Below are 20,347 nucleotides of genomic sequence, written 5' to 3' on the forward strand. Positions count from 1 at the left end.
GCAATCTGCGCATGCGTATGTTTCGCAAAGCGCGTGCGTGAATCACTGCGAAAGATTGGGAAGCGCTCGCTCGCCCAGCATAGACAGCCCTGGTGAATGAGTGACAGGAGAGGCCGTTTGTGGGTGGTAACAGGGGCAGGCCACTATAAATGGGGGAGTGGAGGTGTGAACGCAGGCGTGTCTGAGTATTTCAACGCCATTTTCAGAGGCGTGCATAATTAACAGGCAGCGTCATTGTACTCGTCACCTGGTTTAATTTCACACTGAAGTGATCGCAGTGCTTACGGAAGGGTATAGTCAACCTCAAGCGCTGCGATCGCATCCGATGGTGCCCGATGCACCAATGCTTTCATGCACTTCCAGGAGTTGACGTGCGCAAGTGGGCGTATTAAGAATGGTTGGTGGGCGTCTCCATACACAAAGTGAACGCACGCCAAGACATAGTGGGCGTGCTAACAGTGGCGTAACTAGGGCAGGGCGAGCAGGGTGCATGCCATGGGAGCGGTGGGACCGATGACACGGGGGGGGCGCCGCCGGCCACGGTCCGGCCCGCCCTAGTTTGCCAGTGTAGCGCCGACCGCTGCGAGTGCGGTCAGCACTACACATTTACACAGGACCGGCGCTAGGCTTCCCAGCGCCGGTCCTGTGCTGCACAGCTGAGCCCGTTCCCTCCCCCTGAGTGCTTGCCCAATAGCGCCAGGAGGAGGGTGGCAGGTGGGCGGGCTCAGGCTGTGCTGACACACACATCACCGCCGAGCGGCAGCGATGTGTGTGTGAATCAGCAGCCAATGAAGTCAGACAGACCCTCATTGACTGCTGCAGCCGCAGCGCCCACTGCAAGATTCGGCTCCCTTCCGGCTCCTGCAGTGGGTAATGGGAGAGACGTCATGACATCATGACGTCTCTCCCATAATGCAGAGCGCGCCAGCCCAGGAGGACTGACGTGCGGATGACGGCGGTGACGGGAGCGTGGATTCAGGTAAGAATTTTTATTTATTTATTGTTTCATTTCTGTGTGTATTTATTGGGAGCGGGAGGTGGGGGGGATACTACTAGTAACTGGGGGCACTACATTGGGGGGACTACTACAGGGGGGGATACTGCTGGGGGTATTGCATTGGGGGGGACTACTACAGGGGGGATACTGCTGGGGGTATTGCATTGGGGGGACTACTACAGGGGGGGGATACTGCTGGGGGCATTGCATTGGGGGGGACTACTACAGGGGGGGATACTGCTGGGGGCATTGCATTGAGGGGGCACTACTACTGGGGACTACTACAGGGGGGGATACTGCTGGGGGCACTGCATTGGGGGGGACCACTACTGGGGACTACAACATGGGGGGATACTGCTGGGGGCACTGCATTGGGGGGACCACTACTGGGGACTACTACAGGGGGTATACTGCTGGGGGCATTGCATTGGGGGGGGACTACTACAGGGGGGGATACTGCGGGGGGCACTGCATTGGGAGGGACCACTACTGGGGACTACTACAGGGGGGGATACTGCTGGGGGCATTGCATTGGGGTGGGACTACTACTGGGGACTACTACAGGGGGGGATACTGCTGGGGGCTTTGCATTGGGGGGGACTACTACTGGGGACTACTACAGGGGGGGATACTGCTGGGGGCATTGCATTGGGGGGGACTACTACTGGGGACTACTACAGGGGGGGATACTGCTGGGGGCACTGCATTGGGGGGGACCACTACTGGGGACTACTACAGGGGGGATACTGCTGGGGGCACTGCATTGGGGGGGACTACTACAGGGGGGATACTGCTGGGGGCATTGCATTGGGGGGGGACTACTACTGGGGACTACTACAGGGGGGGATACTGCTGGGGGCACTGCATTGGGGGGGACCACTACTGGGGACTACTACTGGGGGGGATACTACTGGGGGCAATGCTTTGGGGGGGGACCACTACTGGGGCACTATATAAGGGGCTTACTACTGGGGGCACTGCATTGGGGGGGGCACTACTGGGGCACTATATAAGGGGCTTACTACTGGGGGCACTGCATTGGGGGGACCACTACTGGAGACTACTACTGGAGGGGATACTACTGGGGGCACTGCATTGGGGGGGACCACTACTGGGGCACTATATAAGGGGCTTACTACTGGGGGCACTGCATTGGGGGGGCACTATATAAGGGGCTTACTACTGGGGGCACTGCACAGGGTGGACCACTACTGGGGCACTGAAAAGGGAGATCCACTACAGGGGGTACCGCATAGAGGGGATAACTATTGGGGGCCTGCATAAGGTGTATCACTCCTGGGGGCACTGTATAAAGGGCACTGTATATGGGGGATCACTACTGGGGGGCTGCATATGGGGGATCACTACTGGGGGCACTGTATAAGAGGAACTAATGGCGGGCTGCATAAGGGGACTACTACAGGGGGAACTGTGTAAGGGGCACTGCATATGGGGGATCATTACTGGGGGCCTGTATAAGGAGAACTAATCGAGGTCTGCATAAGGGGGACCACTACTGTAAAACCCTGAACTGGGTACCTGCTTGGTATGAATGGGGTTGTAGATTCTTTCTTTACACAGAGAGGTGAAGAGGTAAGTATGTATCGGTTTGAAAGGAAAGTATTGGATATTTTATTGGAGCAAGAAACTATAACAGTTCACATCGCATCTTTGCTGTGAGCAGTACAAGTTCAATTACAATTGTATGTGATGTACTGACTGGTTTGTACAGTGCTGCACCACTAGCACCAGGTTCAGGTGTGTTCGGATTGCTTCGGTGGCCGATTTCCCGGTGTTCAGATAGGACACACCGTGACAGAGAGGCAAGCCTGAATTCCCCCTTTTGCAGACACAATGACCACCAATGCAACTCTTGGGGAAAGAGGGGGTGACCTATCTTTTACTTCCCCCCTATTTCATCACTACACACACACTTTACCTAATTTAAAACACTATTACTCCTTTCTACACCCAGTTGTGTGGGAGACTAACCCCCGGTCCCAGCATTTACACGAAACCTAGTCTCCCAGCCTAATCATGGTTAGCCACAAGGTAAAGGATAATACAATAGACCCAGATAGGATAGGTGTACAGAGGGGCAGGGCCTTAATGGAGGGAAGATAGGAGCTGTGGAGGGACAGAGTATAGGGAGGTTCTGGTATGATCTCACCCCTGGCAGTGGCTGTTCAGCCTCCTCCGATGTCCAGGGCAACTCAGGGATGCCCAGCACCGCACCGGAGCTCCCAGCTACAGGCCTCCGGCAGGTATCTTACAAGGACCAACAGGTGCAAAATCCCTTTACACAGGGGCTCTGTCCAGCAAACACACACAGCAGCAGGAGGGGTCCTGAGGCACTCTTCCTCTGGGGCTGTCTTTTCTTCTGCCCGTGCGGGTGCCAGCAGGGTTTTCGTCACTGGCGGGACCTTTTCCTCAGCTGGGGCTTCATCCGCGACTATGGAGCGATGAGACCTCCTTCCCAGGCAGCTCTTCTCCTCTCCCAGCATGCGCAGACTTCCACATGCAGCGCCTCCTGATAACAGGCACTTAGGGAGGCAGTCCTTTATTCAGAGGGGCTTCTTCCAAAGCAGGGTGCTCTATGCAAATCCCCAGGCAAGCTTCCTCCAGGGACTCACATCCAGCATCAGAGCACCTCCCCTGGCAGATTGGATAGGCAGCCTTCCGGGCTAATGTGAAGTCTGGTAATTGTAATCCAGGGCAACATTAAAGTTATAGCATCCTTATGTTTACAGCTCCAAGGGCACTCCACAGCAACTCATTACAGACAGCATACCAGGTGCAGTATTTGTAATCTAGGGTAAATGAGAGGGGTTACTGCACCCCTATTTGTACAGATCCTGGGACACTCCACAGCAACTCATTACAGACAGCATACCAGGTGCAGTATTTGTAATCTAGAGTAAATGAGAGGGGTTACTGCTCCCCTATTTGTACAGATCCTGGGACACTCCACAGACAAATCCTCCCTGACTCTTTCTACAGGAATTCTCCCCAGACTCAGCACTGACAGCCCTGAGAAAGGTATTATATAAACTTTCCCTCACTCTCCTCCCTGTCGGTCTGGCATCTATGAGTGGACAGAGGGGACTCAGCAACAGGCCGCCTACAGGGATCTCTGCCTGGACACCCAGGCTACCAATCAATGGGGCAGGATTTTCCCTCCTAAAATGGGTCGCTGACCAAGGGGCACTTTCTACCTCCCTGTCTGCACATGCTCAGTGGGGTTCAGGGAGAGCAAGGTCAGTCATAGGCCCTCATTCAGAGCCGCTCGTTAGCGGCAGTACGCTCGTTCCGAGCGATGTTTGCACATCTGCACATGCGTACGCTTTTTAGTACGCATGCGCGAACCAGTCAGTGCGGCCGAAAATCCTTTGTACGCTATATAGCGAGTGCCTGCTATTTTGAGTGACAGAATGAGGCGTATGTGGGTGGTAACAGGGGAAGGTGCTTGAAAATGGGGAGTGGAGATCCGAACGCAGGCGTGCTTAAAGGTCAAAACGGGCGTTTTATGGGTGTGTATATTTAAAACAGCAGCGTCATTGACCACGTCACTGGGTTATTTTATAGCCAGAACTGCTCGCAAATTTGTGGTAGCAAACACCAACCACAAGAATAGCGAGCAGTTCATACGCTGGTCGATGTACTCGATTAATCTAATAAATAGCGGACATGACGTAGGATGCGTGCGGCCAGGGGGTGTTTTTAACAAATAAACGAGCGTATGTTTTGCTCGTTCGTTCAGACTTAGAGGTGTGAACAGACTGCAATGTGCGTACGGATCATTTGAATAGCCACCCCTTGTTTTTAAACGAACGACCGCAAATAGCGAACGGCTCTGAATGAGGGCCATAGTTCACTATACCTGCCTATTATATGGAATGGGACTGCAGTATATCTATGTGTACATACATAAAAAAAAATATTGGGGGACCCCTATTTGGGAAAAAACTTGGGGGTACCACACGTATAAACAACAACAATTACATTTACAATGTCAATACACCCCAAACGAAACAATGAGACTAGTTTTTATTAAACAGGAACTTAGGACCTCATTCAGAGTTGGTCGTTGCGGCCGCACGGTCGTTTTAGTCTTACGGCCGCATACTCCCCTTGGTCGTCCAGCTAATGATCCCATCTTAACGACGCAACTTGCGAGTGCATAATTTGCATATCCGGCCCCTTTTCCCTTACGACCGTGCGGCCGCAACGACCGACTCTGAATGAGGTCCTAAGTTCCTGTTTAATAAAAACTAGTCTCATTGTTTCGTTTGGGGTGTATTGACATTGTAAATGTAATTGTTGTTGTTTATACGTGTGGTACCCCCAAGTTTTTTCCCAAATAGGGGTCCCCCAATATTTTTTTTTATGTATGTACACATAGATATACTGCAGTCCCATTCCATATATTGGTTGGAAACTTTGGCCCTCATTCAGAGCCATTCGCTATCGGCAGTACGCTCGTTCCGAGCGATGTTCGCACATCTGCGCATGCGTACGGTTTTTAGTACGCATGCGCGAACCAGTCAGTGCGGCCGAAAATCGTTTGTACGCAATATAGCGAGGGCCTGCTATTTTGAGTGACAGAATGAGGCGTCTGTGGGTGGTAACAGGGGAAGGTGCTTGAAAACGGGGAGTGGAGATCCGATCGCAGGCGTGCTTAAAGGTCAAAGCGGGCGTTTATTGGGTGTGCATAATTAATACAGCAGCGTCATTGACCACGTCACTTGGTTTTTTTTAACTCAGAACTGCTCGCAAAATAGCGGTTGAAAAAACCAACCACAAGAATAGCGAGCAGTTCATAAGCTGTACGATGTACTCGATTAATCTAATAAATAGCGGACATGACATATGGTGCGAGCGGCCAGGGGGCGTTTTTATCAAATAAAAGAGCGTATGTTTTGCTCGCTCGTTCAGACTTAGAGGTGTGAACAGACTGCAATTTGCAAAGGGATCATTTGCATAGCCACCCCTTGTTTTTGAACGAACGACCGCAAATAGCGAACGGCTCTGAATCAGGCCCCTTGTCCTTAGTCTGCTTTAGCAGAAATAATTCCATTTGGACTGAAGGTAATGCTGAGCTGTTCCTATTTGCTATTAATTTCCCTTCTTAAAACCTGGCCGGCTGTCAGGCACCGAGACAAAGTTACTGTCTTTACAATACAAGCAGTTCTAAGGGAAAATCGCTAATAATGTCAAGGGGACTGCAAGCTTGTTACTATGCACAGATTACTGTATTTGTCTGTAGCTGGCTATGCTCCTCCTATTGGGTTCTATTTACTACAATCCGCATATTGAATGCGGATTGTAGTGTGATATTACCGAGTGAATTCGCATTGCGAATTCAGACAATATCACAGGGAATTACTATAAATCCCTTGCAGGGACAGAGCTTGCGATAAAGCTCTGTCCCTGCGGATCCCATCCGCACTCTAGTCGCTGTATTTTCGGAAAAAATACCGCGACTAAGAGCCCGTGCATGCACCGACCCACCGTCGCTGCTGCCCCCCACCGGCGCTAAGCCCCGCCCCTGGTGCTAAGCCCCGCCCCCCGCTATTGCGGACCCCTGTGACCCCCCCACCCCCACCCCGCGACCCCCCCTCCCTTCATTACACTTACCTGCATCCTCCGGGCCTCCGGTGATCTTCTCCGGGCTTCCCGATCAGGTGATCTCCCATACTGCACTGGGGCCCGATCATCTGATGACCGGGCCCCAGTGCACTGTGGGAGACCAGCTGACCGGAGAGGAGCCATCACCGGAGGCCCGATCACCGGTCCCTGGATTCAGGTAAGTAAAAAAAAAATGTTTCATTTTTTTTTCTCTTTTTTTTACAGCAATCAGCTTGCGGTCTGCTTAGACCACACAGCTGATTACTGGTACCGGCTCCCGCCTCTGCTCTTCCCGTTAGAGCAGAGCAGGAGTCCGGTAACCGGGGGAGACCCTGGATAACGCCACCTCCAGGTGGCGTTATTATCACAGGGCTTCCCCCGGTATTTTTTTACAATTTATTTTTAGTAACTGTGGTCGGATCACATTTCCCATTACAATTATGGGAAATGCGATCTGCTTTACTAAAAATAAGTGATACTTAAGGGTTGGAGTAGAATTTTACTAATTCTACTCCAATTGCCCTATAGTAACTACAGGTGAAACTAAAATAATGTGAAAAGGGTGTGAAAACACCCTTTTTCACTTTATTTTAGTAAAAATAATGTTAATAAATAGAGCCCATTGTATTTTGTATCAAGGAACTTCTACTGTAGATCCGCACAAGGGTCAGCTTTTATTAGGGGTTAATATACAAAGTCTCTTCCGCTCCTTATGGGGCTCTCTTTTACTAAAGTCTAACTGCCAAATCTTATGCTCGTCCCAGCCGTAGTTAGTTAATAAGTTCCAGGCTGTAGGCACTTTAATATGGTGTCAATAAACTCTCCTGCACTGATGTCTGAGGGGGGGGCTGTGGCAGGATCATAAGCACAAGGGTCGTGAGCTGCCTGCTAGCTGTGGGATAACTGTGAGTGGATACTGATTGCAGGGGTGTGTATGCAGGCAAGCCTCTTACCCCCGCTGTGTTAACCTCGACTCCTCTCTCTGCGTGTCAGCAGGGTCCCGGACAGCCTCCAGAGGACCCGGGTTAGCTCCGCCTCCCGTGGATGACCGCCTCCAAGTCTCCGCCTCGGCCGCGCCTCCACCTGACAGGACTTCCGTTTGCCTTCAGCCGTCTCCTCCTTCCGCCAAGATATCCCCGGAATGCCGCTAGAGTATTCTCGACCCTCGGACCGCCGGTTGCTGCCCTACAACGTTCACAGGTACATTTAGCGCAGCCGCGTCTCCCTCTGCTCTCAGCGCTCTGCAACAACTGCGCAATAGTCCCGTGTCCAGGGCCTTTTATAGCCTCTCCCTCTCCTCGCGGTCCACTCCAACGGGCCCTTTGTCCCGTGCGGTACCTTTACATCTTCCCGACATCCAACAGGGGTGTTTTCCCCCCTACTTACAGTCCCTTGGACTAATCCTGGCCTCATGGGACCCCAAGTTGCACAGGGTCACCCTGCCCGGACGGCACCATACCTTCACCACTACGGGGGTAGTTCACCCCAGCTTAAGCTGCCAACATTTGCATTTTAAAATACTCTCCCTAATAAAATAAATTTTTATATACATATACAACTTAAAGACATTTATGACTAAGTTACTGGCAAGTTTTTCTACACAGTAGTAGGATCCCCTAATTTCGGGGTGTCACACTAATGGGGGCATGCATAAGAGGCACTACTGGGGGCCTGCATAAGAGGCACTACTGGGGGCATGCATAAGAGGGACCACTACTGGGGGCATTGTATACTGGGAGTACTATATAAAGGGTACTACTGGGGGCCTGCATAAGGGGGACCACTACTAGGGGCACTGCATAAGGGGTCTGTATAAGGGGTACTGCATTAAGGTGCAAACTGAAAGAAATGTTCCCAGTGACAAGAAAGGGGTGTGTCATGCTGACACGCCCCATTTTAAGTAGCCACGCCCCTTGTGACCACGCCCATTTTCCCAGCGCTCGCACATAGGGGGGGCTCCTTTTTCAAATTTGCCCTGAGCTCCAAATACCCTAGTTACGCCACTGCGTGCTAATGCCTTGCCGTGCGATCGCCTGCCTTGCTAGTTCCCCTTATACAGTGCCCCCAGTAGTGATCCCCCATATGCAGCCCCCCAGTAGTGATCCCCCATATACAGTGCCCTTTATACAGTGCCCCAGGAGTGATCCCCCTTATGCAGGCCCCCAGTAGTGCCCCTTATGCAGGCCCCCAGTAGTGATCCCCCATATACAGTGCCCTTTATACAGTGCCCCCAGGAGTGATCCCCCTTATGCAGGCCCCCAGTAGTGCCCCTTATGCAGGCCCCCAGTAGTGATCCCCCATATACAGTGCCCTTTATACAGTGCCCCCAGGAGTGATCCCCCTTATGCAGGCCCCCAGTAGTGCCCCTTATGCATACGCTGGGAGTGAGCAAAGCATCTAGCGAGCGGGTCTGAGTGAGGTCCATAGGCCCCTAATGTTAGTAATACGCTGGATAAAAATATATGGACCTCCTGTTTAACGTAACGATACTAATGAATGTGACTGATCAGCGGATAAGGCTGATCAGCAGTAAATGATAATATATTCCTATAAATAAGGGGTGGCGTAGTGAATCTATATACAATGTTATATACTTGTGACTTGTGACCTTGGTACATAACTCTGACAAGGAGGAAGCTAAAAGCCCTGAGCTGTGACAATTTGCAGGGACATGCTGTAACCCATTCTTTGCTGGAGATGAGAGCCTTTATATGCTAGGGGCAAGGACTATATTTATTCCTACTATATAAATAGACTTTATTTATGTAAATGTTGGAAAAATAAATGAAAACTAACGTATGGAAAAACGGAACCGGTCAGTTGTGGAGAACTGCGTCACAGTGGCGCCCATTTCGCTAGCGAACGAGCAAGATACGGGAGCAGCTTTATCTGAGTTACCCTGGCTGGGCTTAGGGTCTGATTCATCCAGGATCGCAGTTGCTTATACGCACGCAATCGGTCGATTGTTGCGTACTGCCATGGGTCTGCGATCACAGAGGCTATGCCGGCCCATAGCAGAATGATTGACAGGAGGTGCCGTTTGTGAGTGGCGACGGGGGGTGGTTGGGCGAACGCAGGCGTGCCAGTGCGATTCAGCGCCATTGCAGAGGCATGCATAAATTATCCACTGCGATACCAGATGCCGCCTAAGGTGTCATTGCGTGCGCAAAAGTAAGCAATTCCTGAGAAAGGTCTGGGCTTCCATAACTTCCCGATGTTACTCGATGTTACCGATTGTTTCACTATGTTGGTCAGGTATACGGATGTGAGTAAGGAGAAGTGGGCGTCTTTATGTCAGTCTGCGATCACAATGATAGTAGTGACTCAAGCCCTTAGTCCATTGCATTTCCACAGTCCCACACACTGCCTCAATGGGGGAGATGTACCAAGGCTTGGAGAGAGATGAAGTGGAGAAGTTGCCCAAAACAACCAGTCAGTTTCTAACCTGAATTTATCTAGCACAGTCAGGGGCGTTTCTAGAGAGGAGGGGGCCCGTGTACAGTCTCCGACATGGGCCCCCTCCTCTCTATCTGGCGGCCAGCAGAGTATTGAGCTGTGCGCGGCCAGCACCGGAGTTATAGACTCTGGGCACTAGAGTGCACCCAGAGTCTATAGAGTATGCGCCGGTCACCGGGGGAAAATGGCCACAGCGGCCATTTTCCAGTAGTTTTTACAGTGCTGGACCCCCGCTCCGACGTGGGACTGCGGAGAGGTAAGTAATATTATGGGTGCAGGGTGTGCAGTGCGGGGCCCCCCTGGACCCAGAGGCCCGTGTGCCCTGCACAGCCTGCACCCATTATAGATACGCCCCTGAGCACAGTCTATGAAATGACAGTTAGAAGCTGGTTGGGTGTAACTTCTCAACTTTGTCTCTCTCCAAGGTCTTAGAAGTGGAGATGTTGCCCATAGCAGCTGATAAAGGCAGGAAACAAGATGGCGTTTGAAACGCCATTTTGTTTTTATGTGTGTTCAATTTGAACAAAATACGCAGGCATTGCTCATAGGCCCTGATTCAGAGCCGGTCTTTTTTTTTTTTTTTTTTAAGAACGGCCTCCTGGCCGCTCGCATAGCTGTGGTTGACCACCCACAGCTATAGCGAGCGGCCGTGATGATGGTCGCGATGGTCTTCACCATCGCGACCATTGTGGTAGGACCCTTGTGGTAGGGTCTTGTTGCCGCAAGCCCCAGAGAGGTTTCAGCTCTAACAGAGCCGGAATCTCTCCACTGACATCACTTGTGATGTCAGTGGGGCCGGCCCCAAACGGTAGGCGTTCTCATGGGGACACCTCTGTTTTTGGCAGCCACCCCCCCCCGGCCCGCCCACCAAAGGGGGCGTGCTGTCACTCAACATCGATTTGGTGCGAGACCCGGAGCAATGGATTGCCCGTCGCTATCCGGGTCTCGCGCATGCGCACGACAGAGCCGGCTCCGTCGTGCGCATGCGCTCTGGGCCGCCATCGACCCGGTTGCGAGTGCACAGCGCTCGCAACTGGGTCTGAATCAGGCCCATAGAGCGATGTTAGCTGGGAGCTTGTCCTTTAAAGAGTAATGTGGACATGTGAAAGTATTGCAAGGAGATAAGATGTATAAGAGAGAACACAAAAACCCATTGTATTCACAGTTAGGGGTAAATTTACTAAGATGGGGGTTCTATTTAAGAAGTGATGTTACTCATAGCAACCAATCAGATTCTACTTCTCATTTATCTAGCACCTTCTAGAAGATAATACCTGGAATCTGATTGGTTGCTATGGGCAACATCACTTCTTAATAGAACTCCCTTCTTAGTAAATTTACCCCTTATAGTTTATACTATGTATCGTTATGAAGCTCTTGCATACCCTTATGAAAAAATGTTAACGCTTTACATGCTGAGACAAAGATATTTTTACTCGGTATAATACTGCCATCTAGTGACAATAGATTATGTTTAATGTTATTAATATATGTTCATTTGAAATTGATAAGCCGAAATCTGACGCATGTGCAGTGCTAGTTTCTTTGTCTGTATACTAATTTTATGGTAATTGTGAGTGGTATAAAATGTTGCAACTAATCCAAGAATAAACGGAGTGTAATGGAAGCACAACTGATTGTTTCTATTCATTCAGCTTCTGGCCAGAAGCCATTTTGGATTTAACCTAATATGAAGACTGACTGTTTTGCTGTGACTCAGAGTTGGTTATATAAATATATAAGATTAACTTTTTCACAACCAATCAGATTCTACTTAACATTTAACTAGCACCTTCCAGAAGATAATAGCTAGAATCTGATTGGTTGCTATTTGCAACATCTCCACTTCTAAAAACGCTGACGTCCTCATCCTTTCGTGGGATGACTGGTCTATGGAGAAGGTCATTGAAGAGTGTCAGCGAATTGGAAATAATAGCTCAGGTTTATAGTGAATAATCTGCATTTTATTTTCTTCTAGGACACGTAGAGCCTGATTGTCCCCAGGATCATGGCCGGTTCCTCCTTGAAAAGTAAGCGACAGTTTGTATAATAATTATCTTTTATTAGTAATCTCAGTAATGATTGAAGCCATAACCTACATTAGTACACAAGCACTAATTAACCCTTTATTAGTCCTTTCATGCTCGGGTGGCCGGTGGTTACATCTGTGGTTTTATTGACTGCATCAGGCTGAGGCTTTCTTTGGGATTCTTCAGTAGAAGACGTTATTCCCACTTCTGAGAGACACATCACTGTTCCGTTATTTTATAATACAACCCAGCAAACATTATAAATTCTTACTGTAATAATGCAGACGTGGTTGTAATGTCGATATATTTGGAATGTCGACACGCACCATGTCGACATGCACCATGTTGACACGGATGAAATGTCAACATGATTAGAATGTCAACAAAACATTGCTGGTGGTCCAGTGGTGGCCTATCTGGTACGACGAGTCTGATGGCTTCAGCTGTGTCTTCCGGCCCTGGCAGTGACATCCTGATGACTTCCGGTGGTTCCTGCAGCACTTCTTGTGGTATTTATGACTAATCCTAATCCTTAACCCTAACCTACCATCCCAAAGCATAACCAAAACCCTCCCCCAGTGTCCAACTCTAACCCTCCTCCTAGTGTCTAACTGTAATCCTCCTCTGCCGCAACCTAAACCTAACCCTCCCCCTAGTGCCTAAACCTATCCCTCCCTCTAGTGCCCAAACCCTAACCTTCCCCCTGTGTCTAACCCTACCCCTCCGCTGCTGCAGCCTAACCCTAACCCTAGTACCCAAACCCTAACCCTCCACTGCCACAACCTAACCCTCCCCTAAACCCTAACCTTTCTCCACTGTTTAACCCTATCCCTCTGCTGCTGTTTAACCCTATCCCTCTGCTGCTGCTGCAGCCCAACCCCCGTGCCCAAAACCTAACATTCCCCCTAGTATCTAACTCTAACCCTCAACTGCCTCAGCCTAACTCTAATCCTCCCCCTAGTGCCCAAACCGTGACCCTCCCCCTAGTACTCAACGATAACCCTGCCCCTAGTACCCAAACCATAAACCTCCCCCTAGTGCCCAATGATAACCCTTCCCCTCGTGCCTAAACACAGACCCTCCCCCTAGAGCAGGGGTTCCCAACCACGGTCCTCAAGGCACAATAACAGTTCAGATTTTAAGGATAGCAATACTTTAGCACAAGTGTCTGTTAGAACCTCAGTTGTTTTGATGTAACCATCTGTGCTCAAGAATGGATATCACTAAAACCTGGACTGTTAGTGTGCCTTGAAGACTGAGGTTGGGAAACACTGCCCTGGTGCCCAAACCCTAACCCTCCACCGCCACAGCCTAACCATAACCCTCCCCCTAGTGCCCCAAACCATAACCCTCCCCGTAGTCCATCAAACCATAACCCTACCCTTAGTACCCAACCCTTACCCTTCCCCTAGTCCCCAAACCATAACCCTTTCCCTGTGCTCAAACACTAACCCTCTCCCTGTGCTTAACAACAAGAACCCTCCCCGGTCTGTGCAGAATTTCGGCATTTCACATTGTGACCATGTCGGCATTCTGCAGATTCCAAAATGTTTAATGTCCACATTACAACTATGGTGTCTACATTGTAAGTGGTAACAATACGACGACATCCCATAATTAACTTACTCTGGCCAAGCAACATTGCAGCTGTTACTGTTAATAATCAATGTAATTATACACAGGCTCTATGTCTGGAATGTCTTACACCAACATGTTTTCTAGCATTACCCATTCCTAGTTATACTCTACAGTGGGTCAGTAAAGAGCTATTCACCCATTGATTGTTGTGTTTTGTATCCGGTGGCAACACAAATAGACACCTCAGCCTGATAAAATAAGGACAAGTCTAGAAATCACTGATGTACATAAGCCTGGAAGGGAAAGTGATTGACTTAGCATAGGTTGCAAGAGGGTGTTTACAGCCTAGTTAACTAAAATCATCCGAAGGTTGTGAAGGAATTCTATATATGTAACCATTATAGAACATTATTCTGTTCTCTTCAGGGTCTCGGTCTGAGATGAGCCGGACACCTGGAGATGTTCTCTATGAGGCTCTGGAGGATCTGGAGCGAAAAGACTTCAAACGATTTAAGGACAAGTTGTCTGACTTCTCATATGAAGGCCGACGTGCCGTCCCACGTGGGCGCTTGGAAGGGGCAGACAGTGTTATCACAAAAAACCTCCTCATTGATGCTTATGGAGAGGAAACCGCTCTGGAGGTGGCCGTACAGGTCCTCAGAGGGATCAGTTTTATGGGACCTGCAGAGGATCTCCAATGCAACATGATACGCAATGGTAAGTTCCAGTAAGGTGTGGGGGTAAAGTAGGATGATTCTCCCATGTGATTTGTCTCTCGTTCTTTACATAAGAGTAATAGCATCTATGGAATCACAAGTGCTTTGGTCAATGGTGGGAGTCTGATAATCAAGGTGGTGTTTGTGCACAAACTGCAGCTGCATTGCAGGAAGAACTCACTCAAAGGACAATCACTGTGCTCTTCCTCTTATAATGACATTAGTAGTAGATGTCACACACAGGACTAACTGTGCTCTTCCTATTATACTGACTGCAGAAGGAATCATCAAAAACAGGAAATCACTTATACTGACTGCAGGAGAAAATGTCACACACAGGACAATCACTGTGCGCTTCCCCTTATACTGACTGCAGGAGGAGACATCACACACAGAACAATCACTGCGCCCTTCCTCTTAAAATGACTGCAGGAAGTAATGTCACACACAGGACAATCACTATGCACTTCCTCTTATACTGACTGCAGGAGACATCACACACAGAACAATCACTGCGCCCTTCCTCTTAAAATGACTGCAGGAAGTAATGTCACACACAGGACAATCACTATGCACTTCCTCTTATACTGACTGCAGGAGATGTCACACACAGGACAATCACTGTGCACTTCCTCTTATACTGACTGCAGGAGAAGTCACACACAGGATAATCACTGTGCACTTCCTCTTATACTGACTGCAGGAGAAGTCACACACAGGATAATCACTGTGCACTTCCTCTTATACTGACTGCAGGAGATGTCACACACAGGACAATCACTGTGCACTTCCTCTTATACTGACTGCAGGAGATGTCACACACAGGACAATCACTGTGCACTTCCTCTTATACTGACTGCAGGAGATGTCACACACAGGACAATCACTGTGCACTTCCTCTTATACTGACTGCAGGACATGTCACACACAGGACAATCACTGTGCACTTCCTCTTATACTGACTGCAGGAGGAAACATCACACACAGGACAATCACTGTGCACTTCCTCTTATACTGACTGCAGGAGATGTCACACACAGGACAATCACTGTGCACTTCCTCTTATACTGACTGCAGGAGATGTCACACACAGGACAATCACTGTGCACTTCCTCTTATACTGACTGCAGGAGAAGTCACACACAGGACAATCACTGTGCACTTCCTCTTATACTGACTGCAGGAGATGTCACACACAGGACAATCACTGTGCACTTCCTCTTATACTGACTGCAGGAGATGTCACACACAGGACAATCACTGTGCACTTCCTCTTATACTGACTGCAGGAGATGTCACACACAGGACAATCACTGTGCACTTCCTCTTATACTGACTGCAGGACATGTCACACACAGGACAATCACTGTGCACTTCCTCTTATACTGACTGCAGGAGGAAACATCACACACAGGACAATCACTGTGCACTTCCTCTTATACTGACTGCAGGAGGAAACATCACACACAGGACAATCACTGTGCACTTCCTCTTATATTGACTGCAGGAGATGTCACACACAGGACAATCACTGTGCGCTTCCTCTTATACTGACTGCAGGAGATGTCACACACAGGACAATCACTGTGCACTTCCTCTTATACTGACTGCAGGACATGTCACACACAGGACAATCACTGTGCACTTCCTCTTATACTGACTGCAGGAGGAAACATCACACACAGGACAATCACTATGCACTTCCTCTTATACTGACTGCAGGAGGAAACATCACACACAGGACAATCACTGTGCACTTCCTCTTATACTGACTGCAGGAGATATCACACACAGGACAATCACTGTGCACTTCCTCTTATACTGACTGCAGGAGATGTCACACACAGGACAATCACTGTGCACTTCCTCTTATACTGACTGCAGGAGATGTCACACACAGGACAATCACTGTGCACTTTCTCTTATACTGACTGCAGGAGATGTCACACACAGGACAATCACTGTGCACTTCCTCTTATACTGACTGCAGGACATGTCACACACAGGACAATCACTGTGCACTTCCTCTTATACTGACTGCAGGAGGAAACATCACACACAGGACAATCACTGTGCACTTCCTCTGATACTGACTGCAGGAGGAAACATCACACACAGGACAATCACTGTGCACTTCCTCTTATACTGACTGCAGGAGATGTCACACACAGGACAATCACTGTGCGCTTCCTCTTATACTGACTGCAGGAGATGTCACACACAGGACAATCACTGTGCACTTCCTCTTATACTGACTGCAGGACATGTCACACACAGGACAATCACTGTGCACTTCCTCTTATACTGACTGCAGGAGGAAACATCACACACAGGACAATCACTGTGCACTTCCTCTTATACTGACTGCAGGAGGAAACATCACACACAGGACAATCACTGTGCACTTCCTCTTATACTGACTGCAGGAGGAAACATCACACACAGGACAATCACTGTGCACTTCCTCTTATACTGACTGCAGGAGATATCACACACAGGACAATCACTGTGCGCTTCCTCTTATACTGACTGCAGGAGATGTCACACACAGGACAATCACTGTGCGCTTCCTCTTATACTGACTGCAGGAGAAGTCACACACAGGACAATCACTGTGCACTTCCTCTTATACTGACTGCAGGAGATGTCACACACAGGACAATCACTGTGCACTTCCTCTTATACTGACTGCAGGAGATGTCACACACAGGACAATCACTGTGCACTTCCTCTTATACTGACTGCAGGACATGTCACACACAGGACAATCACTGTGCACTTCCTCTTATACTGACTGCAGGAGATGTCACACACAGGACAATCACTGTGTGCTTCCTCTTATACTGACTGCAGGAGAAGTCACACACAGGACAATCACTGTGCGCTTCCTCTTATACTGACTGCAGGAGATGTCACACACATGACAATCACTGTGCACTTCCTCTTATACTGACTGCAGGAAGTAATGTCATACACAGGACAATCACTGTGCGCTTCCTCTTATACTGACTGCAGGAGATGTCACACACAGGACAATCACTGTGCACTTCCTCTTATACTGACTGCAGGAGATGTCACACACAGGACAATCACTGAGCACTTCCTCTTATACTGACTGCAGGAGATGTCACACACAGGACAATCACTGTGCACTTCCTCTTATACTGACTGCAGGAGAAGTCACACACAGGACAATCACTGTGCACTTCCTCTTATACTGACTGCAGGAGATGTCACACACAGGACAATCACTGTGCACTTCCTCTTATACTGACTGCAGGAGATGTCACACACAGGACAATCACTGTGCGCTTCCTCTTATACTGACTGCAGGAGATGTCACACACAGGACAATCACTGTGCGCTTCCTCTTATACTGACTGCAGGACATGTCACACACAGGACAATCACTGTGCACTTCCTCTTATACTGACTGCAGGAGGAAACATCACACACAGGACAATCACTGTGCACTTCCTCTTATACTGACTGCAGGAGATGTCACACACAGGACAATCACTGTGCACTTCCTCTTATACTGACTGCAGGAGATGTCACACACAGGACAATAACTGTGCACTTCCTCTTATACTGACTGCAGGAGATGTCACACACAGGACAATCACTGTGCACTTCCTCTCATACTGACTGCAGGGCATGTCACACACAGGACAATCACTGTGCACTTCCTCTTATACTGACTGCAGGACATGTCACACACAGGACAATCACTGTGCACTTCCTCTTATACTGACTGCAGGAGATGTCACACACAGGATAATCACTGTGTGCTTCCTCTTATACTGACTGCAGGAGAAGTCACACACAGGACAATCACTGTGCACTTCCTCTTATACTGACTGCAGGAGATGTCACACACAGGACAATCACTGTGCACTTCCTCTTATACTGACTGCAGGAAGTAATGTCATACACAGGACAATCACTGTGCGCTTCCTCTTATACTGACTGCAGGAGATGTCACACACAGGACAATCACTGTGCGCTTCCTCTTATACTGACTGCAGGAGATGTCACACACAGGACAATCACTGTGCACTTCCTCTTATACTGACTGCAGGAGATGTCACACACAGGACAATCACTGTGCACTTCCTCTTATACTGACTGCAGGAGATGTCACACACAGGACAATAACTGTGCACTTCCTCTTATACTGACTGCAGGAGATGTCACACACAGGACAATCACTGTGCACTTCCTCTTATACTGACTGCAGGGCATGTCACACACAGGACAATCACTGTGCACTTCCTCTTATACTGACTGCAGGACATGTCACACACAGGACAATCACTGTGCACTTCCTCTTATACTGACTGCAGGAGATGTCACACACAGGATAATCACTGTGTGCTTCCTCTTAAACTGACTGCAGGAGAAGTCACACACAGGACAATCACTGTGCACTTCCTCTTATACTGACTGCAGGAGATGTCACACACAGGACAATCACTGTGCACTTCCTCTTATACTGACTGCAGGAAGTAATGTCATACACAGGACAATCACTGTGCGCTTCCTCTTATACTGACTGCAGGAGGAAAAATCACACACAAGACAATCCATTGTAGTCCATACAAAGGTGCTGGTTATTTATTTTGTATGTAAGCGGGGCAGCATGGTGGGTAACCTTGCTGCATCACTGTGATGCGATCATGAGTTTGAATCTTTACCAGGTCCCTATCTGTGTGGAGTTTGTATTTACTCCCCATTTTAGTTTTGGCTTCCTCTGGGTACTCCAGTTTCCACCCCCCATCCTAAACTGTTTCCTTTGTACAGGGCTTGGTGACACCTATATAAACACTATGTTTTGTAATTAAAGAGGGGGGAGTTGTATTCATAAGGTGTATTAATCAGAGACAAGGAAACCTAGTTTACAGTTTTTGATATGAGAGGAGGTAACATGACTGATATGTTTGAAAATGCTAATATAATGTACAGAAGTGTTTCTTATAAACATAGTACAAGGACCACATTACTATACGCACTGCTTAATACTTTATACTAATATATATATATATATATATATATATATATATATCCTTGTGCTTACATATATTGTCACAAAACTCCTCAAAGACTTCTAATATCCGGATATTTTACAGTAGGGAGTTGGTTATCCCACGTATCAATGCCTTTGGTAACTGCATAAACAATGAGTGATCATTTACATATTTGGTGATTAGTGATGTCATCACTTGAACAATTATAAGGAACAAGTATATTTCTAATGTAGTACATAAGAATATTATGAATCACCTCTGTGTTTTGTACAGTACTGACCACCTGCTACCTCCTCACTTTTACACGGTCCCTTATCCTGCTCAGTGACTTCTAATACCATTATTATTACTTAAACGGGGGTAACGGTTATCTTCTATACCTAATATATTATTTTCCTGCTTTTGTCATTTTTCAGTTAAATCACAGAAGATGACTCCAAATATAAGACTTCAAGGTCAGTAAAATGTTCTCCTTAAATACTTGAACAAGGAAAGCTAAAATCTATATTATTAGGAAAAAGGGTCTTTGCCCAGTGAGAGGAGGTAGATCTGACAGTGGGAGGGACTACTCAAGGTTCCATACACACTCCAGGAAGTCTCATTACTATGGGACGGACACTATGCCTCTGTGCACCATCCACACCTGCAGACCAAGTTCAGGTCTAAGGCAAGCCACATACTATAACATGTTCCATGTATTCTGTCCATATACTACAGGTATTATAAGAGTCATTAGTTATCCCCTCGCAGATCATGTATGACACAAAGTGCTTATGTGGTTTACAGAACAGTGATCGGGATGTCCCATTTCTCCTATTACTTCCCCTTATCTAGATTTACCAACCTATGTGTCCTTTCTATCCTCCTTCCACAAGACCATCTCAGATCTCCTAATATACCCTCTAGCTTTTCAGT

The 20,347-nt window shown here is 48.4% G+C and overlaps 1 protein-coding gene across 2 annotated transcripts in view; it reads left to right on the top strand.

The window, feature by feature from the left end:
• LOC148474915 (NACHT, LRR and PYD domains-containing protein 12-like) overlaps window positions 1-20,347 on the top strand; it is a 62,783-nt gene that overhangs the window by 19,046 nt on the left and 23,390 nt on the right. For both annotated transcript variants that reach the window (XM_088457983.1, XM_088457982.1), the window contains exons 2-5: window positions 7,622-7,825; window positions 12,060-12,111; window positions 14,116-14,406; window positions 19,849-19,887. In XM_088457983.1, coding sequence (XP_088314109.1) covers window positions 12,090-12,111; window positions 14,116-14,406; window positions 19,849-19,887 — 352 coding nt within the window. In that variant the 5' untranslated portion in view covers window positions 7,622-7,825; window positions 12,060-12,089. The remainder of the gene's footprint in view (window positions 1-7,621; window positions 7,826-12,059; window positions 12,112-14,115; window positions 14,407-19,848; window positions 19,888-20,347) is intronic.

The sequence above is a fragment of the Taudactylus pleione genome, unplaced genomic scaffold (assembly GCF_031769625.1).
Source record: "Taudactylus pleione unplaced genomic scaffold, aTauple2 ptg000800l, whole genome shotgun sequence".
In the NCBI taxonomy this organism is placed as follows: domain Eukaryota; kingdom Metazoa; phylum Chordata; class Amphibia; order Anura; family Myobatrachidae; genus Taudactylus; species Taudactylus pleione.